At 37.9% G+C, this 27,323-nt stretch overlaps 1 protein-coding gene across 2 annotated transcripts in view; it reads left to right on the plus strand.

Annotated features, from left to right (window-relative positions):
* Window positions 1-366: 366 nt before the first annotated feature.
* The window catches only part of IPO8 (importin 8), a 52,334-nt gene continuing 25,377 nt past the window's right edge, over window positions 367-27,323 (plus strand). Inside the window, exons 1-14 of one of the 2 annotated variants that reach the window (XM_068946561.1) lie at window positions 367-658; window positions 9,004-9,085; window positions 11,232-11,388; window positions 13,629-13,787; window positions 14,744-14,900; window positions 15,952-16,041; window positions 16,839-16,933; window positions 17,510-17,594; window positions 19,779-19,913; window positions 20,754-20,853; window positions 22,509-22,585; window positions 23,907-24,023; window positions 26,324-26,413; window positions 27,113-27,278. In XM_068946561.1, the coding sequence (XP_068802662.1) occupies window positions 575-658; window positions 9,004-9,085; window positions 11,232-11,388; window positions 13,629-13,787; window positions 14,744-14,900; window positions 15,952-16,041; window positions 16,839-16,933; window positions 17,510-17,594; window positions 19,779-19,913; window positions 20,754-20,853; window positions 22,509-22,585; window positions 23,907-24,023; window positions 26,324-26,413; window positions 27,113-27,278 (1,594 nt within the window). In that variant the 5' untranslated portion in view covers window positions 367-574. The remainder of the gene's footprint in view (window positions 659-9,003; window positions 9,086-11,231; window positions 11,389-13,628; window positions 13,788-14,743; window positions 14,901-15,951; window positions 16,042-16,838; window positions 16,934-17,509; window positions 17,595-19,778; window positions 19,914-20,753; window positions 20,854-22,508; window positions 22,586-23,906; window positions 24,024-26,323; window positions 26,414-27,112; window positions 27,279-27,323) is intronic. The other variant, XM_068946566.1, reaches the window with a different exon arrangement.

Consider the following 27,323-nt stretch of genomic DNA (forward strand, 5'->3'; position numbering starts at 1 on the left):
ATAGAAACACGACCCCAGCAGGCCAGCCGCACCCCAGAGCGTGGGTGGGACAGCAAGATGTCTGTGAAGGGTCTGGGGGACCTTGGCCGCTTCCCACCAGCTACCAAAACAGGCCACCGGGCAGCGACGGCCGCGGCCCCTGCCGGCCTCTGGGGCGCAAACGCTGCGAGGAGCCGCAGCGAGCTCCACCAAGCCGCTCTCTGCCCTGCAACATGGCCGCCCCCGTGGGGCTTCGGAAAGGCCGCGGCCTGGAAGCCCCGCCCCGCCCGCTGCCAAGGTTTGCCGCTGATTTTTCTCCGTACAGCAACATGGCGGCCCCCTCGCGCAGTTCGAGGCCAGAAGGCGGCGCTGCGGCCGTAAAGCAGCGCCCGTTTCCCGATAGCCAGCTGTCGCAAACCGGTGAATGGCTCTGGAGCGCGAGCGGGGGGGGTGGGGGACAGGAGCTTGTGATTGTGGTACGGGGTGGGGGGGGGGCAGCGCCGGCGGCGGCGGCGGCTCCTCTTCCTCCGCCGCCTCCCGGTGAAGCGCTGCCCGCCGGCCAGGGAAGGAAAGCGCGGGGCGACAGCAAGGCAAAATGGATCCCAACAGGATTATCCAAGCTCTCAAGGGCACCATAGACCCCAAGCTGCGCATCGCAGCCGAGAACGAGCTCAATCAGGTGAGCGGGGAGCCGGCATCCGGGGCTGGGACGCGGCGGCAGGCCCTGCCCCCGCGCCGCGCCGCTCCGCGCCCCGGCCCGCCGGCCGGCCGGCAGGCAGGCGGCACGGGGCCGCCCGGCCCGGCCGCCAGGGGCAGCGGCGGGGGTGGGGGCCGGCGGCGCCCCTCGCCGCGGCCCGCGCTGCGCGTGGGGGGCGGTTGCGCGCTGCCTCCCCCCCCCCCCCCCCCGGCGCCGGCTGCAGCGGCGCCGGCGGCCGTTGGGGCCGTTACCTGCCGCCGCGCCGGCTGTCAGCGGCCCCCGCCCGTAGCGGCCGGCAGCCGTGCGGCGGGGCGGGTGCGCGGGGCCCCCTCCGGCGGCCGGCGCTGGGCAGCGGTTGCCCGCGGCCCCCCGCGGTGCCTGGGCGCGGCCGGCGGGCGGGAGGTGCCACCGGCTTGTGTCGGTCAGCAGCCGGTTACGTAAAATCGTGAGAAAGATTGGTGAGATACTAGTGAGATGCTCGAGGTTGGGGGTTTTTTGTGTTTTTTTTTTTTTTTTTTTTGCGGGTAACGCGTCAAAGGGTCCCGCAGCTAACGTGGTGGCGGTGGGCGCCGAATCAAAACGGTGGCCGCAGTCTCGGTTTGGACATTGAATTGAAAAGAAAAATGTTACACGTTCCCTTGCACAGCATCAATAATGCCTGAACGTATACAACGTCATGCAATGTGTGAGAGACCGCACTGGGGGAAAAAAGCTTTGATGTTGAACTTTGTTGATGTGTTAACGAAATGGTCAGAATTGGCGCAAGGGAATTAGTGCCGCTTCGGACTTGCTCCCACGACTTAATTTTCTATTCACGCAACTTGAAAATCCTTCTGAATAACATGTAAACTAATCCTTACTTTAGCAGTTGGCAAGTTCCTTTACTAAATCGATGGATTAAGTGCTGGGCATTGGGAATGCTCTAGGGAACAACTAGATGAAAATGCAAGCCTTTTTTCTTTATTTGGCATAGTTGCTTTAAAAATGTCTCACTTAAAAAAACCTCAGTGTTTATTTTTATTCTTAGTATTAAAGATTGAGGGGGAAATTAAATACATCTGTCAGCAGCCTGTTGCACAGCAATCAAAACTACAATAATAAACTTGCGTGTTTGGCAGGCTTAGAACAAAGATGCAGCTGTCCAGATTCCTGGGTCCCACTCCTAGCATTGTCGTTTTACTATCGCTGATAAGTATTATAAAGCTCAAGAAGAGTTCAGAAGAGTTTTGAGATCATGATATGTACAGTGTTTTAGAGCCATGGTTAATACAGTTGTTCTGAAAGACCCAGGATTTAGTTTCAAGATTGCAAGTGTGTTTATTGATAACAGCTTGAAATAGAGATTTTTATTTAAAAGAGTTGACATATTTTCTGTTTGTTAAAGATCATAAAAAATGAGTCTTGAAATTAAGATATATCTATTATTACGTAGGCTCCTGTTATTAAATGGAGGATGATACGTCTGACTGATATAATGTGCTGATGCAGTGTTGGATTTGACAAGAATGAGTGGAACAAAACTCTTTCTGAAGAATGCCGCTAATATAGGGCCTTTGACATCTTGAAGCCTTTCAGTGCTTTTGAAGCAAGACTTCAAAGCAACGTGACAGACTTCGATGTATCTCATGATAGTGTTGCCATGTAACTGTGTTCCTGCAGATGCTGGAATCCAGATGCTGACCTAACTTTTACATTGTTCTAGCAACACTAAAAAGGGCTTGAAGTGGTAATACAACACTTGTCCAAACAAAACAGTGGGTCACCTTTATTCTGTACAATAGCTAAAGCAGTGCTGCTCCTGATACACGCCAAAGGGTGCAGAGGTGAAACTTGTCTTGTGTTAGCGCATATGCAGTGTGCATTTGCTTTCAGTTTTTAATCCAGTTAGTGTCTGGATTTTCCCATACTCTGCAGAACCTACTGCTACTAGTCCACCGGTATAAATGTCTCTGTGCAAACACTTCATTGCTTGAACCAATACAGAGTCCTTTAGCAGCAATCGGGTAATAGTCCTGACTCTCTAATATGGTTACAATGTTGAGCTCTGCTGAATGGAGTTAAAATGAATGAAAGCTTGTCTACCTGTAAAAAGTCGCCAGCGTATCTGAAAATACCTTTTATTCTATTCTGTATGTTTATGCACCTGTGCAGAGTTGCAACTAAATCGATGAAGCTGCTGTTTACCTTCTGGGTTATCAGGCAACTGCATTCAGAAATGGAATCAGTTGTTTTGCCTGTATTATTTTTGTTGGAAACCTGTTTGTGAACTTTATTGCTCCCACAGCTAGAAATGAGTGCCATTTTCCAACCTAAATTAATTTGTGATCCATTTATATCTACTTCTGCCAATCCTATATCTTACTGAGAAGAGATTTCTCTGGTCCTTGGTGCTCATTCTGACATGTTAATACAGAAAATTGTGATCCTTACCAGCCTATGTTTTCCTGGCTTCAATAAGCTATTATTTCCTTTGCCTTATCATCAAATGGGATTTATGAAATCTGATTATATGAGAGCACACTTGTTTCCCTTTGAATTAATCATTCTTGTACAAATCTGGTCATCTATGTTCCCAGCATTCTAGGTAGTCTCATGCTCAATGCCACTGGTGCTGCATTTGATAAATGTAGTTTTAGCATCTATCTTTTTTCATGTTAAAGGTCTATATATCTGTTATTGCTTAATATTCCTAGGTCCTTTTTTTCCTGTGGTTGTTCCTCACTAACAAGCCTCTAGCTTTTTAGTAGAAATTCCTATTAGTCTTTGAGTGCATGACCTTGTACTTCATCCTTTGTCCATTCCATTTCTGTTGCTCTAGTTCTAAAGATCATTCGGTTCTTTTCAGGACTTTTCTAATCTTTCCCTTCTGGTGATGGCTGCAACTTCTGTGTCATCAGACCACTTCTCTCCGTGACCTGAACACAGATGCAAGTGAGGGATTGATCTGAAATGTGATAAATTCTTGATAACCTAGAGTAGTAATTTCCTACCAGATCAGTAATCTCTATCACATGGCCACTGTCATTTCTCTGTTAGCCTGTTGTTTTTCTAAATGTACGCCATCTTTACATCCCCCTGCATTTTTTTTTCACCTCTGTCACATCATAATTGGTTTACGTTTTAGGAACATGTTTATCAATCACACTATTCTTATTAGAACAGTCTATTGTCATATCAAAGAAAGATACTGGATTTCCACACGCCTCCTTTCTATAACACCTGTTTGATATCTGTTCTAGGCTTTTAGACTTTGGTCTAGCTCATGGACTTTAGGGTTTTTTGTCATTAAAATTTTTTTTTAAATGGCTAAATACTGCTTTTGTGCATCAGTTTCTTGGAATATTGTGGAATGGTATTGTCTGATTACGTGAACGTATTAAGTCATCTCTTACTGGTTCCAATTCAGAAAGGATTACCAGTACAGTTTTTGTATGTTAATCTTCATTGACTCAACCTGCTGTCATACATTTCTTTGGCCTGTGACGAAAGGGACGGTGTGAAAACAACTGCAGAAATACAGATTTTTGTTCAAACATTGAGAAGAAGTTGCAGAATTTGGCTTTGACAGGAACTGAGGAGCAGTGCTGGGAGTAGAAGAAAGTATGACAAGATTGCCAAAAAACAGAAGAGTCCAAAATAAAATTAGGCTTCCTTCCATTTCTTCCACATCTGTGCTGAGCTGGGTATCATAGTAGTCAGGATCTTAAGGCCACCATGGAAGTTTCAATGAACATCTCATGTTACCAAGAGGAAGGAATTTGAGATATTCACACTCAGGACAAATTTGATGGGGAGGTTGACTTGCACGTTAGAAATTCTGTAGAAAGCGGAGTTTGTTCGAGGCTGGAAGAGTTTGGTGACAGAACCCGCAGAACAAGGCAGCTCAGGTAAGCGTTCTTATACGTGTTTATCCTCACTGTGTGTGAAAACACTTTGTGCTTTTTCCCCCCTCCCAAAATTATGGTTTTGCATGTAGGCAGGGAAAGAAGGAAGTGTCTTTCAAAGTACTAGCTTATTTTAGCAACCTATCTGTGACTGCTAATGTCAAGAAGAAGAGAGAATACTATTAGCAACTGCAACAATATTCCCAAGTGTAAAAAAGACTGAGAGAGTTTAAAAGTAACACATTTTCAGTGCGTAGTAAGCGAAAAAATAAAGCTTAGTAAAACAGATAGTAGAACATTCAACTCAAATGCATGAAAGCCTTAAAATAATCTTTGCAAACAGTTAATTGCTTAGATATTCAGGCTACGTTTTTTTTTCCTGTGTATTTATGAACAAAAATGTAGTGCCTCGATTTTTTCAACTCAAGAGCAGAAAACCCATTTTTTAGGTGCCATACTTGGATTCAGAGATTAAAAAGGAGAAGATGTTGTTTACTGCTGACAGAGAAAGATGGTCTTGACTTGACTTGCAGAACTGGACAGAAGACTATTTCTTGTTGTTGTTGTCCTACAGAGGAAGAAATCTCCTCCTGTGCAGTCAGCCCCAGCAGTTGCTGTTGCTGTAGTGGGAAGATTACTGACAAACGTGACTACTGAGTAGCTGCTTGCTTTAGGCTTTTGATGCCGCAACAAGCGAGATACAAGAATAATACTTACTCGAAATAAGTTGAGTAGCATGTAATGAATGATATCCTGGGAGCCGCACCTAAATGTCAGCTCTGAAAAGTATTTACTTTAGGGGGGGTGCATTTGGGGAGCCATTTGATCCAATTTGGTACATATTTTTCTTGTTTACCTCTCCTTCTGTTTTAGTCCTTTACATGTAATGGTATTCATCTTGCTGTTTTTCAGTGACCCATCTGAGGCTTTCTTGGATGGCATCTGTTGTATGTGAGATCAAATGGAAGAGGAAGTAGGCACTGAAGGATGTGTTTTGAAGGGCAGAGCTGTAATGCTGAAGGGTGGAAAAAAGGCATGTTGGACCAAAGGCAAAAGGACCAACAGAGTGCAGGGAAATGTGTAGCTGCAGTGTACAGATCCAGAGACACAGATGGAACAAGACGCCAGGGGACATATGCGTTTCCTCAGTCATTGCTTTAAATATACCCAATGATATCTTCTTAGCGCTCTAGCTGTATGCTTCTTCCAGCTTAGCTGCTAACCTTACACATTGTTGTATCCCTTCCTCTTAATTTCAGTGGAAATTAAATGTGATTTTTTTTTTAATATAAATGCTTTGATCTGTGATCCATGGAAGAGTAGTCAGTATGTGTTTTACACAGCTTTAAAATAATCATTCTTCTTTACAAATGAACAGTGAAAGTTTATTTTTCAAAAAATTTTTTTTCACTTTTTCCTTCAAAATAAACATGCCCCCATTGATCAGAACATTCATAGACAATTTTACCAAATTGTTAAAATGTAAATGCAAGACAAATGGATTTATTCACAAGCTCATACAAAGCAGCGTGCTGCTGGATAAATAGGATGTTATCAGACTTCTGCGGAAGGTCTTTTTCAGCCATCTGGTGCCTCATTGTGGCTCCTGTGTACAGCTCTTCAAAATCAGCAGCTTGCTCTGCGTTCCCTCCGTGGGACAGGTGGTGCTCCTGTTCTCAATTTGAAAACACTGTGCGATTTCACGTGCAGCTATAACAATACAAATAGAGCTGGATGAGTTCAGCAAGACAGTTGAGATCTCTTCATTATCTTTTGCGTTTACATGCTGCACCTTTGACAATTGTTCGGCACCTGCTCACAGCATACTTACAGCTTTACTTGCTGTTGCCCAAACGCCTGTTATATGGTTTCACAAACAAGGGAGGGGAAGGATAAATCCCAAGTTCACAATTAGCATGACAACTAAATCAATGCGAATGTGCTGGTATGGGAAAAATGTTGCTGCATAGGGCTTTTTGGAAAGTCCTCTGTTCTGAAAATTGCAAGCAGTGGATAGTTTTCCTTACTGGGTCGATGTTGCAGACGTGAGCACTATGGTATTTTAGCTTCACAAATGTAAAAGAATCAGGTGTCTTGTTTCTAAAATGGGCACACAAAATGATCTCTACAACATTCATGTTTCTGATAATGAGATGGTAGAACATGAAACTATGTGAAAAGGTGAATTGTAGGATGAATGCGGAAACTAAGGCATTGTTAAAAATCATAGCGTAAAAGTAATGATAATAGTATGGAATAGAAGGATTTAGCGGGAACTTGATACTGTGCTCCTGTGATCTCTTTAGGGGTGTTGGTATTTGAAATGTTTTGTGAAGAAACCCTCCTAACAGTGTGCTGGTAGGAGTGGGGCCTCCTTTGAGACACTGTGCATATCTTCTGTGTAATGTGTCTTTTGTCACACCAGGCACTTACTGAGAAGATGAACTGTGCAGGCCAAATAACCATATGTGTGTATATCCTGGAAAAATTTCAGGGATAGCAGTTGTGTGCCAGTACAAGTGGTAGTAATAAAGCTCCCTGGAATAGTCGTGGCTTTAATGTAGGTTCTGTAAAAGCTATTTGCATAGAGAAAGAGGAATAATTTATACTGCTCTCACTGTGTTCACACTGACCGTGATACTGGTACGGAGAAAAAAGGAAAAAAAAAAAAAAAGATTGTATTCATAATGTAATTACAGCAGTAAAAGCTGAGTGTAGACTAGATCTGAGGACAGCTTATTGGCACAGTTTAGAAAAAAAGGACAGGTATAGGTTGCACGCGTTTTTGGTTTTTGGCACTGCTGAGATTCCTTGTGCTTTCCTTAAATCTCTGGCAGTTACTTAGAGTGCTGGAGGCTGCTGGCAGGTATCTCGGACCCATGGGTCCGAATGTACCAACACTGTAGAGATTCTACCCTATACTGATTGAAGGACAGTCTTTGGACTTCAGTATACTTGATTAAAAGATGGTCTTGGGAATCCAGTATGCCTCAACCACTTGATTTTGAAAGCTAGTATTTCAGCACCTCCATAGATCAATAGAATTCCTGTACTTTCTGTTACAACTTTTATTTTGAGCAGTGCTTATGGGTAACGAAAGTTTACAGAGAAGGGAATTGCAGGAGAGTATGCTTTTGATCTGCCATTACTGCTTTTATCTGGGCTCTCAGATTGCTCTGCAAACATCAAATGAGTCTGAGCACAAAGTAGGTTAGAATTACATTATCATTACAAAGAGTAAAATGAGGGCCAGAAACTTAAGTGATTTGGCAAAATTATTGAATGATAGAGTTGTGGTGCAGCTGTTACACATCATGACAGCTATGTAATTCTACCTTATTATAGAAATGTTAGCTCAAGGAATTGGGCCCATGAAGAGCATACTTCTTATGTCAGCTTTTAGATGATGCAAACACTAAGAAAGGATATGGCATTCTATAAAGTGCAGCTCTGGAAATTATCAAAGAACTGCCAGATGTAATCTGGTTGAAAAGAAATACTGTAAAAAGTGAAATAAAGAAAGCTTCTGTCGTCTAGCCCCCAAGAAACATCTATCTTTGAACATCAAGCTCATGGATCTAAACGATGAAAGATCTGACCTACTAGTAACTATTGATGTTGCCAAGGCTTAGCAGTAGCTGCACCATGCTGAATCAACGATTCTTCACGTTGGAGGACCCCTGTTGAGTGGCAGCAGTATAATGCTATCAGATTTTCACATCTTTTAAAGCTGGCATGCTTTGCTCAGAAGTTCACTGAGCATTGTTTTCTCTTTGAAATTCTTCAGCTGTGCAGCTGATGCAGTGCTTGAAAAGTTCCCAGGAAAGTTGTAGGTTTTGAAAAGTTATTTATCTACACTTATTTTTAATTAAAAATGATTATTCCACTATATTTCCTCAATTTTTATTTTTTGTGTTATCATGCACTGTACATTCAGTTAGTTAAAAAAAGCAGCTGAATAACACGTGGCTCATGTGGGTGCTCTTTATACTTGAAAATAATTTTGAATTATTTTTAAAAATCTTTTCAAAATTCAGTGTTTCAATTAAACCACAATCCACTTCACAAAGAAATGGCATATATTGATGAAATGAGTTAGTATCCATTTGTTTATTTATGCTAACTTAAATAATTCAAAGATAGATCTATATGCTTCTCATTATGTATAGTCAGAATTATTTAAATATTTACTATTGCTAATCTCTATTAGAGAGCTTTGTTACGTTAATTCTTCCACCTATGTGTCATTATATACTCTGTTTTTGCACATAATTATTTGGAATGCTGCTGATTTGGGTAAATCCAAGTGCCAAAATCTGTCTTCATGAGGGAAGTCAAAGAACACTGTACAAAATTCATAGTTTGTGTTTCTTATTCAGCTTTTGGTAATGCAATCTTCTTTAAAAACAGTGATTTGCTAACTGTGTTTTATATGTATTTCAGTCCTATAAGATCATCAATTTTGCTCCAAGTCTACTGCAAATCATAGTATCAGATCAAGTTGAATTTCCAGTACGTCAAGCAGGTGAGTTAAAATTCTTGTTTCATTTTATTTTAATATAAAGTCAGTATGTTAGTTATTACAACAGAGTATTGACCTGTTGTGATGTAAGCAACTTCGTGTTTGTTCTGACTGTGGACATTTAAAGACTTAGCAGGGAAACTTTTCTATATCATTTCTTTCCTACGTGAAGGTCAGATAAAACCATGGGTATAGGATAGAGTTTTTCTTTGGCTTTCCTTTGTTTTGTGGCGATCCCTACTGGATTACTGTAATATTGATATTAAAAGAGAATGATTTCTGGTCAAAACTGAGTATCCAGGGAGCTTTAGGTCTTCTCCTTTCTTCTCAGGAACAGTGACAAAGCCAAGATAAGGAGATGTTTAAGAAAAAGAAAAAAAGTTCATCTTGTTTGAATGAGCGTTTCTCTGTGTGAATCCTTTTTCCTGGAAAAGTGAAAGTTTTTAACAAATGAAAACATAGGTCAAGGGCACTTGAGGATTCTTAGTTGATATCTATGGCGTCCACTCACGAAAGTAGATGTGAGGGAAGACTACATCAAAGAAAGTCATAAATTTATAGTCTGAGCACCTCTAGGAAGATTGCCTAAGAGTATGTGTGATGTCATATGTGGAGATGTATCTAACTTCAGGGCACTATGTTAGTGTAGCAGCAGATGCTAAATTCTCATAATCTATTTTAACTACTCCTATGCATTATTTTTTACAGATATAGAAAATATTCATCTCTTTGAAGAAAATGAGTATTGCTTCATTCACAGTTCTGTTTCTGTCCTATGGAACAGCATTTCCCATAGAAGCACTGTTTTTTCTGCACAGATCCTATTAATCCCCTGAGTGTGTTGAGGCATGCTGACATATGCTGTTTGTCATGCTGGTGTGTGTATTATCAAAGAGAATCCAACTTTGAATGCCATTGTTAAACCATTCTAGGGGAAATTTTGATGCTTAATCCAGAATCCATAAGGCCACTTCCATAAAATAATAAACATGAATTCATGAAATAATGATGGAAAATCTCATTTTAGTGTAATTCATTAAAAATCAAGCAAGTATATAGAACATAATTCAATGTTTTTACAGAGTGGGGATGTAATATAGAAAAGCATATTTTAACTAAATTTGTAATTCAATAGATTTCACTGGGATTTTGTAAAAAGCCAAGAATTTGTACACCATCATGATCTATGGACAAAGTAAACTAAGTTCCTGGGCTGGTCTTCCTGGACTTGGTTTTTGTCTGAATATTCTGGCATGTCATAGGAAAAGAACTGTTTTTCCTCTTTCTCCTATAAAATATTTTACAAACAAGCTACATGTTTTCGTACTCTGTAATTTGTCATAACCAAGAAAAATGATTGTACCCAAGAATATCTTACTTATACTTTAAAACCCTAGTCAGTGATCAATCAAAAAAGTAAAGGGATAACAGTTTTTTTTATGAACATTCTTTAACATCTTACACCATATTTCCTGTGTTTCATAAAAAACATCCAGAGGCGTTTTAGTATTTTGAGACATAAATGCTTATTACTTTCAGTTGAAGATTAACTTTATTTTTCATGGTGTTGCATGTGAGATAGTCAGGAACAATCCTAAAGGATTATGGGAAATCCTAATATTGAGATAAAGCTTAGGGAATTTGCAACAAACATTTCTGTCTGAATAGAAGGTAGGCAGTGTGCCAGTTTCATACTGGGCATTTCCCCAAGCACAATGTCCTATCTGTATGTGCTATGATTTGTTTAAATGAGCCTTCCAAAACTTCACTTACTGAGTCTGAGTAGTTACTATGAGGGTGAGTAAAAATGCAGATAAGTAGATTCTTGTTTGCTTGTCTGGAATGATAAAATAATATGTCCATATGCGAGACTGTGTGATGAAGAATATACCCCAGTAGAAGTTAACAGAAATGCTGCCCTATTCTGTTTAATGCGAGGCACTTGAGGCTGATGTTGTCTGTAACGATGAAAAAACAGTTTTCTGACTCAGCTGCGCTTAGGGCTTAAAACTGTAAACCTGTAGTGGTTTCCAGTCATCTTGTCTACTCATTATTCTACTTTCAGTTGTACTACATGTTGAGCACAGAGTAATGCGGAGATTTTGTAGAATTAAATGTAAATTATTATTTCCACAATGCTTATACTTAGCTGCCATTTACCTAAAGAACATGGTGACACAGTACTGGCCAGACCGTGAACCACCTCCCGGAGAAGCAGTGTTTCCATTCAATATTCATGAAAATGATCGTCAGCAGATTCGTGATAACATTGTAGAAGGAATAATTCGTTCTCCTGACTTAGTGAGGTATGTTATGTTATGCAGAAATATTTCTAAAGGTCAGGTTTTCAGACCTACTGGTCCAGATGTAGTTGATGTGAGAATCTTAATTTCTTCAGAACTAAAGTGTGTACTTATTTTGGAAATATAATAATAATAATAATAATCCATTTTACCATATTTATGTGCACTTATTTTTCAGAAATGTATTAACCTGGCTAAGGGCACTGTGATGTGTTTTATTCTTTTATGGTGCAATGTAAAGCAACTTCTAAAACTTGCTCTAGTGACATCCTGCCTATTTGGCTGATTCACAGCAATTAGATGGCTACCTGTAAAGCAGAATGACCCATTCAGAGAAATACTGTCCAAGATCTGTTTTCTTGTAGCCCTTTTCTCAATTGCTTTTGCAACTTTTGTACATAACCCCAGTTTTTTAAGTGCATTTAGCATTCTTGTCTTTAAGATGTTAGAAAAATGAAGAAATGCTGCTCTCCTTTTCCTGGAAGAGTAGTTAAGGTTCACAGACTTACTACAGTTTATGATTGTTCACTACCCTAAGTGAAATGAGACTGATAGGATGGGATTAGGCTCTAGTGTATGGAAGTTCATCCTTGAAAACCAGAAGAAAAATTTCTTCTCTCCTTCTCCTTCTCCTCTCCACCTGCCAGGTACCCACAGATGTCTTTTTTTGGTCAGCGGTCTTATCAGGAAAATTAGTGATAGACTGAAGTCAGAACTAGGGAAAACCCTCTAAATAAAAAAAAAAATAATGCAGCACTGTTAATACATTAGGTTGCTATAGAGTCTCAATCCCTGGAGGTCTTTATGAATAGATGATACAGACACCTGTCAGGAATGCTTGGAATATAAATGGTTCTGCACTGGGACAAGAAAATGAACTAAAACATCTTTTCCAGTTCAGCTTTTCTTCCATTCTCTAGATTAGGATCTCCACTAAAACACATAGTCACTCCTTGCCAAGATTGTGCTACAATATAAGGAAGTTTGTGTCGTTTCTGCCATAATGTAAAAAAGGCATATAGTTTTCCATACCATCATATCATAATTACCAATATTAAGTTCATCCAAAAGAGCACGCAATAGTAGAGGTTTGAGGAGTTTTTGGCATATTAGTTCAGGCATCTTCACAACCTGATACTCAAAATGTCCTGATGTTACAATGACAATCTACAACTAAAAGGACTGTTGAAAACCCTATAGCAGTCACCTTGAATGAAATATGGGTTTTTAAATACTGTGTAAGAGCCTGTACATTTGCCACATGGGTAAAAATGTCAAAGAAATTTTATTATAACTAGTATGATGCTGTGATATTGATATTTTCACATATTTTCACTATCTGCTTGTGAGAATAGGGAGGGAGAAGAAACCAAATCAGCAAGAAGCACAAACTCCAAAGGCTTGAGGGAGAAGGTAAGTTTGTACGAAGCTAAAAGGATCAGTAGGTGGAGAGCCCCTTATTGAACTAATTTGTGACAGTGGTTCCTTGTGTAATTGACTGTAAGAGGATACCCAAGGAAAACTAAATATATGAGAAATATTTTTTGCAGACCTTTTTTTTTTTTTTTTTTTTAAATCCATTGGCAAAGCCAAAAGCATTTACAGCTTCTAGTGCAGTGCCTCTCAACCTTTTTAGCTACACCTCACTTCAGTCAATTAAAAATCCTGTCTTCCAACACCACAGTGGATATCTTCTAAAGGTGTATGGAGGGAGAGAAGTGATACAATGTTACCTCATTTGCTCTTCCGTGTGCCTCAGAGGTTGAGAATTGCTGTTCTAGAAAATCTCAGGAAAGCCAAAATTTTCTGAGGAAACTCTGACTTGGATCGTAACACAAGCTAGTATTGCTTAATAGAATGTACAACTTCATGTTTTTGTGGTTACTTTCAACCTCATAAGCATGTAAAAGTGTGAACGTTCATTTTCAAAGGACAAAGCTAGCTGGTTTTATAAGCAAGTTTTTTTTTTTTAATGCCTGGTAGGTGTGGAGAGTAAGGAGGAAGAGAAAAAAGTAGCTAAAATGTCCTTAAAGTTAAATCCTCTGGCATTTTTTTCTTGCTTTTGCTCTGCCATCTCCCAGAACGCTTTCAGTGCTGTCAAAATGTGTATCATATATATGATGTAATAAGTATATTGTATCCATTAAACAAAGATTTGGTATCAGTCCTTTAATATTAAACGATATAACTATATAATCTTTTTTACTTTGCAATGTGTTTTTTTTTTTCCTCTCCTGCCCTAGAGCCCAGCTGACAATGTGCCTCCGTGCTATCATTAAACATGACTTTCCTGGCAATTGGACAGCTGTGGTAGACAAGATAGGCTACTACTTGCAGTCTCAGAACAGTGCGAGTTGGCTTGGGAGCCTTCTGTGCCTGTATCAGCTGGTGAAGACTTATGAGTAAGTTGATGTCCATCATTATACCAGGAGTCAGCACTTTTGTTCTCGACTGATTACTGAGAATGAAATTCTTAAGAGCACTAGCTGTTCTACAGGGAATTCAGATGGAGAATGGGAATTAATAATTGTCACATGCTTGCTTTCCTGCAAATAAATGAAAACTATTCGTCATGTTTATATCATCAGTGAAAGCAGAGAATCCAGAAATAAGCTATACCAGTTTACTGACATTTTTTTCTTGAGGCTTTGAACTTTTGATCCTATGTAACACATCTGTGAAAGGCTTCTTAAATGTTTATAACTTCCTTTGTTTGAAGGTTCCCCAAATGCTGGATATATGAATGCAAATTATTCTCCACTTTTGTGTCATGAATGCAGTACTGTCTTTGTCACATAGTCCTATTACATTTTGTTATCTATACCATTTTCCTCATAGTCTAGATCTGCTAAGCATACATTAGCAGAAGCTTAATGAGCCCTCTCATTCATTTTTTAAATCATCTGATGTTAAAAAAATATGTATAAACTATACAAAAGAAGTATAAATGGAGAAAGAGAGAATCTTGTTAAAACAAAGGAGTTGCCTTTCCCTTTCAAAGGCTGTTCACTCCTATTTGTTCAGCATCCAAAATGGATGTGGCACCGATATGAATGTCAGAGAAAGCCAAGTCCCTGCTCCTATGAGCTTACCATCCAGTAGCAATGAACATTAATCCTTCCTCCCAGTGGGTGCATTTATATGAGGTAACTTTTGTTGTTTTTAATTTCTCTATTTATAGACTAGAGAATTGACACAAACTGTTTGAACTGTGAGATGGGAGCTGGAGGATGGGAGAGTGATTGAGCGCGTGCTGCATATTAATCTTTTTAGGGTACGGTAATTAAATTGCTAGTGGGGAATAGGCATTAGAACTTCCACTGTGTAGACCCTGACCAATATTTTTGTTTTCCTTCAGATACAAAAAAGCAGAGGAACGAGATCCTCTTATAGCAGCAATGCAAATATTTTTGCCTCGGATTCAGCAGCAGATGATCCAGCTTCTGCCTGATAACTCCCATTACTCTGTACTGCTTCAGAAACAAATCTTAAAAATCTTCTATGCTCTTGTTCAGGTTGGCATCTGCGTACAGGAAAAACAAAATTTTAGTTTGCTGGGAACAGCAATCCCCTTCAGTGCGCGTGTGGTTGAATAAGAATACCAGTTCTGATGGAAAAAATTTGCAATAGGTATCTTCTATAAAATATGGCCTTTATAGATTTTCCTGGTTAAAAACTGGTCACATGATCCTCCGGATTAAACTTTTAAAGAACTAGGTACTTATGCACATACTGCCTATAAACTTGCTGGAGGAGTGTTCCTGTTTTTCTGAAGTGGGCAGTCACTTATCCGATAGAAAATATACGAGTACTTAGTTTGTGCTGTTTAGCCTCTGAAAGTGGCAGTAGTGCATATTGTAGCGTAATTGTCAAATAGGGCTGCTTTCCAGTAAGTGGCATTTCTCATGTTCTTCTAAAAATCTGGTAGAAATTATTTACTGAGGCACATACCTTCTAGAGAGATGAGTTTGGCTTTTACAGAGATGAGTTTGGTGAAGGAAGTACTCTTAGTGAATGAGAAGTAGAAAAAGATCATATGTATAAAAAGCAGCCTTGAAAGGTCTTACTGGGGATTAAAAAGCTAAAATAATTTGTTTTTATATGGGAGAAGGATTAAAAGGAACCAAAGATCCTATTTTATTTTCCAAAAGCTTGGCTGAACATTGTTGCATTGCTTTGGATTTTGCAGAGAAATAACATTTCTTAATGTTAAATGCAAAATAGAATACTCAAATGTCATTGGTTTCCCCAAACGCTGTAACATAGCCACTGCTGTGGTCCCTAAAAGTGAGCTGGGCTATTATGAAGAAGGGAAAGAAACAAAAAGAGTTGATAAGTTCTCAGGCCAAGGTACTCTCAGAAATAGAGTACCCGCTCAGAAATTCCTCTGTCAATTGTACCAAGAAGGATGTGATTAGAGTAATATTGAGATCAGTTATTGAAAACATAATTAGTTTTAATTTTACTTAAAAGTGGGTGTTTGTGGGAATGTTACTACTGTAGAAACATCTACCTTCTTCAGATAAAATTAGTATTTCATGACTGTGTTTTCTTCTCTTCTTTCAGTATGCATTGCCACTCCAGTTGGTGAATAACCAGACTATGACTCAGTGGATGGAGATCTTCCGTACTATCATTGATAGAAATGTTCCTCCTGTAAGGTTTAGTCTGCTAAAGGCTTTTGATACTTGTGTGCTGGCATTTGAGGAACAATCAGTGTGAAGATTTTCTAAGTGTTCTTTTTTAAGATGTCATCTATTTAAGATTCTTAGTTTTAAGCACTGTTTATGACACAAATGCAGGAAGGTCATGTAGGCTGTCATAGTTTCAATATCTCAGGCAGTGATAGTCATAGAAATTCCAATCTTGGATATTTTGGAAGTTTCCAAGCATTTTAACCGGTTTCTCTCAAACAAGAAGCAAAAACTCATCACAAACCCATCACTTGGCTCTGTCTGACTTTTTCTTTCATTCATCCTCTACTTTTCCTGAAGAACAAAATAAAAATAGTAATTCAGTTCGTGGGTATGTGCAAAATTAACTGATATTTCCTAAGTTTTAGAAATTTATTTCACAACCTTAACATCGTTTTAATAGCTTTGGTGTTAATATATAATTAGGGTATGTAGCTTTGGGGGAATACTGTTATGCTTGATTTTTAAGCAAAAGTGCTAGCTACGGTATGTTATTTAAGTATATGTGAGAGTTTCAGTTTTTTAAAGGTCCATCATTTTGAAAATTAAAAGTACAGGCATTGTACGGGTATTGCACAAACACAGTTCTACTGTCTAATTAAGGTATTAAAAGTTCTTGAGTTATACAACTGTTAATAGAACCAAAGCTTTACTCAAAGCTATGAGTTTGTATTCGTTTACTCAGAGGTAAGGAATGTTTAAAACAATTTCTCTCAACAGTGCACAAAACTAATTTATAATAAATATATTTATTTATAGGAGACTTTGCAAATTGATGAAGATGATAGGCCAGAGCTGGTGTGGTGGAAATGCAAGAAGTGGGCATTGCATATTGTAGCTCGTCTTTTTGAACGGTAATGAACAGATTAAAAATTATTTTGGGATTACAAATCTTTAATGTTACTTGGGGTGCAGTTAGGAAAGAGAGTTAAGTTGTTTGAAGAGCTCATGGTCACCAAAAAGGTGGTCCTGCTGCTTTCCTCCGCCTCACAGTGGCGCAGCCACTGATATGAGATCTTAAAATGATTTGGCTCTCTAAGCTGGCAGGAAACTAGCCCTGCAAGAAAAGTACTTTTTTTTTTTTTTTTTTTTTTTTTTAAGAATTACAGCCAGCTACAAATGCTTATACTGTCAGGTATAAAGGCATGGAAAGATTTGAAAAGTAATCAAAAAACGTGGAAGTTACATATCTTGTGACAAAAAAGCAGCTATGTTTGCCTGGCTATAGTGTTGTACTTTAAGAGGGTTTAAAAAAAGAAAAGGGAAGTGGAGCATAGTGTAGGAGGTAATGGCCTAAAAGGATATTTGTGGAAGAGGATTCCTGGGGATGGAAGGCTGCTCAGGGTCCTTTGTGTATTGGAAAGTACTATGTTTTCCTGACACACAAGACTTAGCACAGTTTAAATGTCTGTGTTTTCTTCTTTTTAAAGGTATGGAAGTCCTGGAAATGTAACGAAAGAATACTTTGAGTTCTCTGAGTTTTTCTTAAAAACATATGCTGTGGGAATACAACAGGTAAGAACAAGTAATTTGTTTCTGCATTAGATCATATTTCCCAAACGAACTTTTGTTTTTCAATAGCGCACTTATTACAGAAGTCCAGTCAGGAAACAAAACTGAACAGAGTCAGGCAAATTGTCATTGTGGTCATTGAGAAGTTATTTAGAACTCTTTTCAGTGCTATACTCCACTGAGTATATACATACTCCACTGAGGTATAATAACACAAATTTTCAGTGATTCAAAAAAGCCACACAGTAAACTCTCAGAAAAAGTGAGTGCTGAAAAAAAAGGTGTTACTTTCATGTATAAATGTTCTAGATATAGCTGACAGAAAAATAAACAATGATGCACAGGCATCATGTCATAGAAGGATGTATTTTCTTTAGTAAGTACTTTTGCTGCAAGCAGCCTAGGAACACTAGATTCTGATGTGTTTTATTTCTGGAAGATATAAGCAGAATAGAAAGTGTTTTTTTGTTAACAATAAAAGTTATTACATGCCTACAAGCCAGGAGAATGTAGTAGTTTTTCCTGCTCATGATTCTAGGCCCTTGATTTTCTTTGGCCTGTAAACCCTGACAAACACCTGGGAATACTGGTTTTCAAGTGACAGCTCTTTGGATAATTTATATTTCCAGGGCATGTGGCTCCTCAGCACGTTGTCAGATGGAGTGTCCCTGACATGGCATCTGCAGGCTTCTCCCAGGTTTAAATTTCCAGTGTCTTTTATGAAGGATGCCAAACTGTTGTTGTCACTTGAAGTCAGAATTGAACTAGATGTCAAAATACCAGGATGTTGTGAAAAGCAAAATTACTTTTCTCCATCCAATTTGAAAAGAAAGCAGTTTATCCATCAATGTATTCATTCGGTGGATATATGTAAATGATAAGAACTAAAGAAGAGAAATTATTATGGTAAGACTATAAGTATTAAATAAACAGAAAGGGGAAACAGTTTATTATTTATTCTAAACTCTTTGCAATGGTTAACTCCTGAGTAGTGAAGTAGATTCCCATGGGCAATATTCATCTGAAATACTTAAATTTTACCTCTGTTAAAAGACTAGGATATGTAGCAAAGGGAGCAGTTAAACTTTCAAGACAAATGGACTGTGAGATCTGCATGTTTCCATTTCTACCTCTTAAATGCTGATCCATTACACTTCTCTGCAGAGTTACAGTGCTATCATGCATTATTACATTAGTAAGCCTTCATTACTTATTTATCACTCGTTAAGTGCTGACATCGTACTAGTATCTGTATCAGATACAGACAGTCCTTGCCCAAGGAGTGTATGGTGTAAAAGACTGAGATGACATGCAGTATACCAAGGAAGGTGTCATGTTCAAAACAAGATTTATTAGTGTGCCGTGGAGAAGTATGAAGCGGAATTGTCCGTCTGAAAATACGTGACTTAGAAATATTTTGATATGTATTGTGCTTTATTTTTATTGTTATTCATATACTTGCCAATTCTCTGCACTTATTAACACATACAGTTCATTTCCCACTAGTGCAGATTTGAGACTCTACTATAGTATTTTTTAGTGTAGCAAGCCTTTTATAATAAAGAAGCCTTGTGTAATGGAGTTTGAGGTAGCACGCTAGATGATGCTATCTGATTGTTACAACAGGTAGCTGAGTTTAAGGTTTTTGCATCTCTCCGGATTAACAGATTTAGGTGCTAACCTAATTTTCTTTTTTAGCTTAGTGTTTCTATTTTTATCATTGTTCCTCCACACTCATTTATCTTCTTTAGGGGCCTGTCCTTTACAAATAAATGAATTATACCATTAATAGATTTAGAACCCAACCTATAGATGCTCAACTTCGAAAATCTTCTGCCTATGTCTTTTCCTTGTCTATTCCAAATTTTGCTGAGGCATATGTAAACTGTGACTCTGTGAATGTTTAAGTGTGTCTTTGGTTTACTGTAGCATGTGATCACATTGTGGGATTATTTAGAGTAGCAAAAGTAACCATGTACACAAATGCTTGCAGTACCAGATTCTTAAAGTTTAAATGATTTCTAACCTTTGGATCAAAGGCATTACAGTGGTTGCTAACACTGTAACTTTTACTGTAAAACTAATTTATCTGTCCATGTATATTCACTGAGGGGGTCTACTGCACACGAATGCATAAAACATAATTTGTGATTTCCCTTTAAAAATATCAATTTGTTATTTATTTAGGTACTCTTAAAAATCTTAGACCAATACAGACAAAAAAACTATGTCGCTCCACGTGTCCTTCAACAAACATTAAATTATCTGAATCAAGGGGTCATTCATTCTGTAACATGGAAGCAGATGAAGCCACACATACAGGTCAGTATATAAAACCCAGCCATAAACGCCGAGTGTCATCAGAACGATTTAAAAAAAGGGGGAGGAAGGAGGTTTGCTACTTTAATGAGGGTTTCATGAATCTTTCATGCGGCATCGACCTATGGAAAAAATAGCATTTCTACACTAATGTGGTTAGTTTTTACTACCATTTATTGCAAATAATGTTAATTGAAATAAAGATTCTGTTCCACCAGTTCTTTTCTTGGCTCAAGTCTGCAACAAAATCATAACGTTGTGGCTTTTATTAGTTGTTAGTGTTTAGAAATGATCGTAGGTTTGGAAATTCATTGTTGATTGTTGTGCAAGATAGTGACCAAAGAAAACATGGACTGTAAGGAACTGAACCTCTGTTTTAACCTCTGAGTTATTTTATAATTCGTATATGTAAGAACAAGCGAAAAGTGATTTTCATACTTTTATTTTTTTCGTGTCATAAACTCCCTTGGTTTTAGATAGGAATCCCATGAATGTTAAGAGGAAGAACTTTGAAACCTGTTCCTATGTAAGCATAGCATTGTGAGTCCTTCTGCAGAATGCTGTGTTCTGCTGTTTGTAAACTGTGTTCTGAAGTGTATTTTGTGTATGGTACTGGATTATAGTACAGTCAGATTATATTGTTACTGCTGTCTAGGTCTGCTGCAAAAGGAAGGCATGTCTATTATAAGCTTATCTCTGTTAGCCAAAATAAAAGAGCACAGGTTGAAAGAATTTTACTCTTTGCAGAAAAGTAAGTCTACTAAAATTGGTCCATAGTGGAGGGAAGCTGTGCTGGAGTTTACTTTTCTTGTGCTTACATGTATTTCACTTCTCTAATATTAGAGTATAACAGAAGAAGTGATATTTTCCCTAATGTGCTACAAAGATGAGGATGAAGAACTCTGGCAAGAGGATCCATATGAATATATCCGCATGAAATTTGGTAAATGTTTGTACTTAGCACTTATTTTCTGCTTTCACTGTAACTGTAGTCCCAGTCATAGGATGCCGGCGTTTGCTTGCCAGTGTAATTTCTCTATCTTCACCAGCGTTCATTAATAAGAGGAAGAGAAAATTTATTTCTTAAATCTTACTTGTCTGTAGTTAAAAGAAGGCAGCTCGAGTGAGTGTTGGCCATTTGGCTAGTTCTCTTAAGCTACATGAACCTCTGAAAGTTTCTTTTCCACTTCAGATGTGTTCAGTGCAGCCTGAGACGGGCTGACTAACTTGGCAACATCAGTTTCAGAATCCGGAGCTGTTAACTTGCCTCAAACATAACAGCTGTCTGCAAGCTCTTGCAGCTCTCGCTTTGACCAGAAGAGGCCTGACTTGCTCTTTCCTTATTGAAAATTGTTCATGTTTTCAGTATACTTTGCCAACTGTTTTTACTAAATTGAAAAATAATTAGAAAAATGTATTCTTTAAAAAGGCAGCGCAAAATTTTGGGAATATCACACTGGACCATAGTATGGCAATTACTCGTGCTATGAGATTCATGTCATTGAAAAGAGAAGGATACTTTAAAAATATGGCAAATTGAACTGGAAAATTGCAGTAGGCCAAGCAGCACAGAGACATGTAGCATTTGGGTATTTTTAGTTAACTGATTTTTGACTAGCATATATAACAACAGAATTTAAGTGTTTGTAGAATAAAAAAAAACTTTGGAGAGCTATTATAGAAAAATAATGTATCATAAGATAGTGTTGATTACTCAGGTGCAAATAGGTACCTGGTTTTCGATATCTGAATTCAGTTCTTTCTATGCAAACAATGAATCCTATTTTTATGTATAGCTGAGACAATTAAATACAGATTTGAATTATTGTATTGTGGCAGGTAAAAAACAAATATGAAAGTACATTTAACTGAAGTTTAGTATTTTGGTCTAGAACAAGAATTTCAGCAGTATATTAGTTTTTTTAAATCATTTTTTATCTTCAGGATCTCAGGAGAAGTTGCTGTGTAATTTCAGCCACATTTTAAGACATTTTTAGATTTTTATATGTATAAATTATATTTTCAATATGATTAAAGGAGGTTTACTTGTAATGAAAGAAACTAAAAAGTTTCAGCTTTCAGCAGATTTAAGAATCTTCCAGATCTGAGTATTTTTTACATAGAAAGAGTTTCCATGAGATTTTATTAAAATCAAGTCAAAATTGTGTACATATGATATACAGATGGCACTGGAATGCAGTGTTGTTCTTCCTATAATGATTTTAATTAAAAAGCCAGAATTTTTCATCCCTTAAATACATGCTCTCAAAAGAGCTAATGAATAAATATTGTATTCCTAGTAAAGAGGATGATGAGTGGTCAGTAGGTTAGGAAGGCAAGAAGTAAACGCTTTCATCGGTGACCTAAACTTGCGTCCAAACTCTTTAGCCATGAAGTGAAAGCATCCATGAAGGATTTTGAAGTAATGCAGTCACCTTGATTTTTGTGATGTCCCAGAAACGCAAAATGTTTTTTCAGAATTTTGCTACTATGTTATATTCAGTGAAGGAGACATTTCTGATTTTTTATATATATATATATATATATATATATATATATATATATATATATATAATGTTTTTTTTTTTAAATTGCTAGATGTATTTGAGGATTATGCATCCAGTTCAACAGCAGCACAGAATCTCCTTTATACTGCAGCAAAGAAAAGAAAAGAGGTATGAAACTAATTCTTCCTGATGGTTTGAAGTTTCTTTAAAAATATTATCTTTCCTTAAACTTGAAGATGCTACTGGAAGGTATTCTTGAAACACCTACTTGCTAGTAGATCTAGTCAGATGCTTTCCTGGCTGAGTGCTGTCAATTTTGGCAGAATTAAAATGTAAAGAAGCAAACAAATAAAAGGATTCCTCTTGCAGCTGAACAGTTAACCTGCCACATACAAACTGACCTGGAACAGATGTAGTGATAGCTTCCCAAGTTTACAAACAGTCTCTTTGTCATGTCTGTTCAGAGCTTTCCAAACTGGAGCAGGAGGAAAAGTGAACCTGATCCTTGTTTTCACTGGTGCTATTTAAAATCCTGCTGACAGCAATGAAATTAGCAAGAATGAAACCAGTGTCATACAGCTGCTCTGTAAATGAGGACATAACTTTTCTGTAGATCTTCCTAAACTTATAGTGATATGTGCAAAGGAAAGTCAGCCTAGCCCTGAAAAACACATATTGATTTGCTAAAGCTGCTTTTTTTTTTCCTGCATACCGTTTTGATATACACTAAGCATGGAGCTCTGTTTCTAGATGAATTTTCAGAGAAGAGCATAGTCTTTATGTCAGGTGGAATAGCCTATGACCTTTCTGCTTCTCTGCTGTCAAAACAGTCTTTGCCCTCTGACCTCCTTGTTGTCCTAATTTCTACAGAGATGCACAAGTGTCAGAAAATGTCACAAAATCAGCAAAGCACATAACGTATGTGGAAAACGCATTAAATAATTAATTGTGCCAAGAAACCTTTCCAAATCCAGTCAAATATACAAGTTATTGCCAAAACAACAGATTAAAATCAGTCATGAGGAGAACTTCAGCTTCTAGCTTTGGCTGTTCTTGAATATGTTTATATGTTCATACTTGTTTGTACACACACACGCACATGTTTACATATGTATAGGACAAGCCAGAAAGGAAGTAAGGATGGTGGAAGGGAAATCAGTGACATACTTACACTGTTTGAGCCTCTTGTCTTTTCATCACCTTTTCTGATTTCCCTCAAAACAACAAAAATACCTTAGTTACTAATGTGAAATTTCAAGGAGGTTAATTTAATTTTGACAAGTATGGAACAAAAGCTGAAAAAAGCAGCTTTTAAATTTTAACTATGGAAAGGTGCTATACATAGTACCTCACAGTTACTTGAGCCAAGTTGAAATTTTAACTTATAAAAATCATATGAATCTCTTAACTAGAACAATGTTATTGAAATAATTTGGTTTAGATACCTCATTGACAAAATGAGATTGTGTGTTTTCTGTCTTGTATATAGGTATTACCAAAAATGATGGCATATTGCTACCAGATTCTGACAGAGCCAAACATTGATCCAAGGAAAAAAGATGGAGCTTTGCATGTTATAGGATCCCTAGCTGATATTTTACTGAAGGTAAGTGGTAAGGAAGTGAAATAGGTTTATGTTTATAATTCTTGTTATCAACTGCAATTTCCAAAAAAAAAAAAAAAAGTCTAGCCCTTAACCATATTTATGAAGTCTGTAGAGCGATTGCGTTGTATAGTAAGAACTTTTGACAGTTTGTTTCTTTAAAACTATTAACATTCTTTGCTGTTTTTATCTTCCCATTTTAAACCCAGATTTTTCTTCCAAGTTTCTCGAAAACTTTGCTTTTTTGCTGCGGAACAATCCCTTGGTCCTCTTCTGCTTTGCTAGTGAAATGGAAGGATATTTAAAAAAAACAAACGTGCATTCCATCATTAACATTGTTTATGATCCTTTAGCAAAACCTCCAACAGCTTACACTATTGTGGGCTTCTTTTGGTTCCAGGAAGATGTTTACTTAACACATTGCAGGAATATTTTGTCTAGTTTACAGCCTTCTTACTGTAAAATATGTGGCTTTAAGTCTCATTGCCTTGGCCAGTTGAGAGTTTTGCAAATAAATGGAAGGAGCACAGAGTTTCTATCCTTCCTTCATTCTTTATATCACAGTATCTTCGCAAAGCTGAGTACTTTGCAGAAGTTTGAATACGCGTTTAACTCACGCTTTTGCTCCATAAGGTAATATTTGTTACAGTTTGCCTTACGCTTTTGTAGAGTGTGGAGCCCAAGGTATGCCATCTCTCCATGTCACAAGTAACTACTGAAAAGTCATCACTTTTAGAATGAGCACAGAGGCCTTGTGCAGGAGGCTTCCTTTTGGAAGTATGCAAAAAATTTATTTTATGTAAGTTTTCTTTCTGTACAGGATATGTCATCTAGTCTTCCTGTAAAAGGAGTATGTTACCAACATTCACCTTTTGCTTTTTACCAGTGTACCTATCCATCAGCTGCTATGAAATCGTGGAACATCAATAATCTTTTGGAAAATGATTGTAGATTGCATTGGACTGTAAATGTCCTCCTTCGTGTTGGGGTATAGCAGTGAAGAGGAAGACTTTGTCCCTGTTGTGAGGAGCCTTTCATGTTGAATGGGAGTTTCTAAACCCATTTATTGCTGTCCTGGGAAAAAAAAGGGAGGATTTATTCCAGTATACTGCTCCTCTTTGAAATTTTCAGCCTTGAAACATGAGGTTGTAATACGCTTTATAAAGGGCTAGTAATTCCTAAACACTCCCTCTCTCTGCTCTGAAATTCTTGTATTTGAGATTTATCAGATTGAAAAAATTCTGTGAACTGTTTCTGTATCAAGTATTTGATTTGTAAGCGTCTTCTGACTGGTGAGTTGACGGAGATAGGGACTGTAACTAGCTTATACACACTGTGCCTGTGATTTAGCCACCTGAATCTCCACAGAGGCTCCTGTTTAATGCATGCAAATCTCTAGCCGATGTACGGAGGGGGAAATTCTTTCCCTCCTCTGTATTATTTTTTCTCCCCAGTTTTTCTTCTTCCTCTTTGAAGGCTTGGAAATCCGTGTGGGAAGAACTGGTGTATGGATTAATGAAGCAGAAGTGTGATCCCTTAAGATATATTTTGTGTTGTATGTGCCCTTTCACTTTCTTCATATCTTAGTCATTCCTTTAGATGATAACACAGTCCCCAGCACACATCTTCTCTAATATACTGGAGCTATAGATGCTAGAAAAATCCCAAGTCTCCATGCTGGTGGTCCTGTGACTGTCTTGGGATTTGCCAAGTTTGGAATAATGAGGAATGGTTTCCACTGAATATCTGTCTCCAGCCAAGGAGATTTCTGACACAAAGGGGATTATCTTAGTTGACCAATTCATATGTAAAAAGATGCACGTTACTATTGTAGCATGTAAAATAATTGTTTTAATAATTATAGTTACAGCAGGGTATTTGAACCTCAAATCTGTTTCATTCTGAAGCTTATATTTATCTTTAGGTATGTATGTACTCCTTTGTAGGAGAACTGGGGATGCGAAGCTTGATCCTGGGTCATTTTTAAGAGTAAAAATCTACTGGAATCAATTGTGTTAGAGAAAATAAAAATTCATGGTACAGCATTATAAACAGTAATGTAGATTTCAACGTTATATATACAGATTTTTCACTTACCTGGCTTTTGAGTTACTGTCCTTGTGATGTTTTTTCAGCTCAAGGTATGAGAGCTGGATCTCTTCTTGAGACAGAGAATACCTTTATTAGATTTACAAGTCATTGTATTTTCTGATGGTTCACAACTTGGTTAAAATGGATTACTGGCTAAAATGAAGTATATAAAATAAACCATCTCCAAAATTAATTTTTATTTACACCAACAGAAGAGTGTATTCAAGGATCAGATGGAGCTGATGTTGCAGAATCATGTATTTCCATTGTTCATGTCTAACCTGGGGTACCTCAGAGCTAGAGTAAGTTCACAAACTACATCAAGTTCCGTACATGCCTTGATTCTTTCCTTTGTAGTTTAACTTCATTCTGCGTGTTAATGAAAGAAAGTAAGTGATCTAAATACATAATATATCTTCAAATAGCTTCCTTGTACAGTAATTTTTCAGCATTTTAATTTAAGAAATGGCTTGTCAATTAAAGGATTGATGGAAAGTCTGTGTTGTGTTACTGTTCACTTTGATCAGACTGGACAATTTGAGCAGTGGTTGTATGGTGACCTAAAAAGGCCATTTTATGACCATTTTTCATTAGCAGATCACGATAAATTGAGCTGTTGACAGCTGTGAAAAACCGGTAGGGTTTTCACAGAGTAGATGGTGCCAGTTTAAGTGTAGCCTGAACAAAATCCCTGAATGTCCATAACAGTCAGAAACAAGCTGTTAATTTTCTTAAATTTCCTTTCTCATTTTCCCCAGAAGGACTGAAACTGTGAATGTCAGTTATGTGCATACAGAATTTATTGGAATTTGGGGAAGGAAAAGACAGAATTGCTTCAATGCAAAAACTGTATTACGCGTTATTGCATGAATATACCGTAATTATGAAAACAAGACAACATATGTGAACAGACAGAGATGGTTAGCATCGTTCTTAAATTAGTTAAAAAAAATACTATAAATTGCAGTAGCCCCTAACTTGCTTTTCTTTTTGCCGTGCAGTCCTGTTGGGTTCTTCATTCATTCAGTGCTTTGAAATTCCACAATGAGCTAAACTTAAGGAATGCAGTAGAGTTGGCAAAGAAGAGTCTGATTGATGATAAAGAAATGCCTGTCAAGGTAGAAGCTGCAATAGCTCTTCAGACATTGATAAGTAACCAGGAGCAAGGTAAGCTAAAGTGGTCGTTGATTGTGTATACTGATTTTTTTTTTT

This window comes from Struthio camelus, chromosome 1 (assembly GCF_040807025.1).
Source record: "Struthio camelus isolate bStrCam1 chromosome 1, bStrCam1.hap1, whole genome shotgun sequence".
Classification (NCBI taxonomy): domain Eukaryota; kingdom Metazoa; phylum Chordata; class Aves; order Struthioniformes; family Struthionidae; genus Struthio; species Struthio camelus.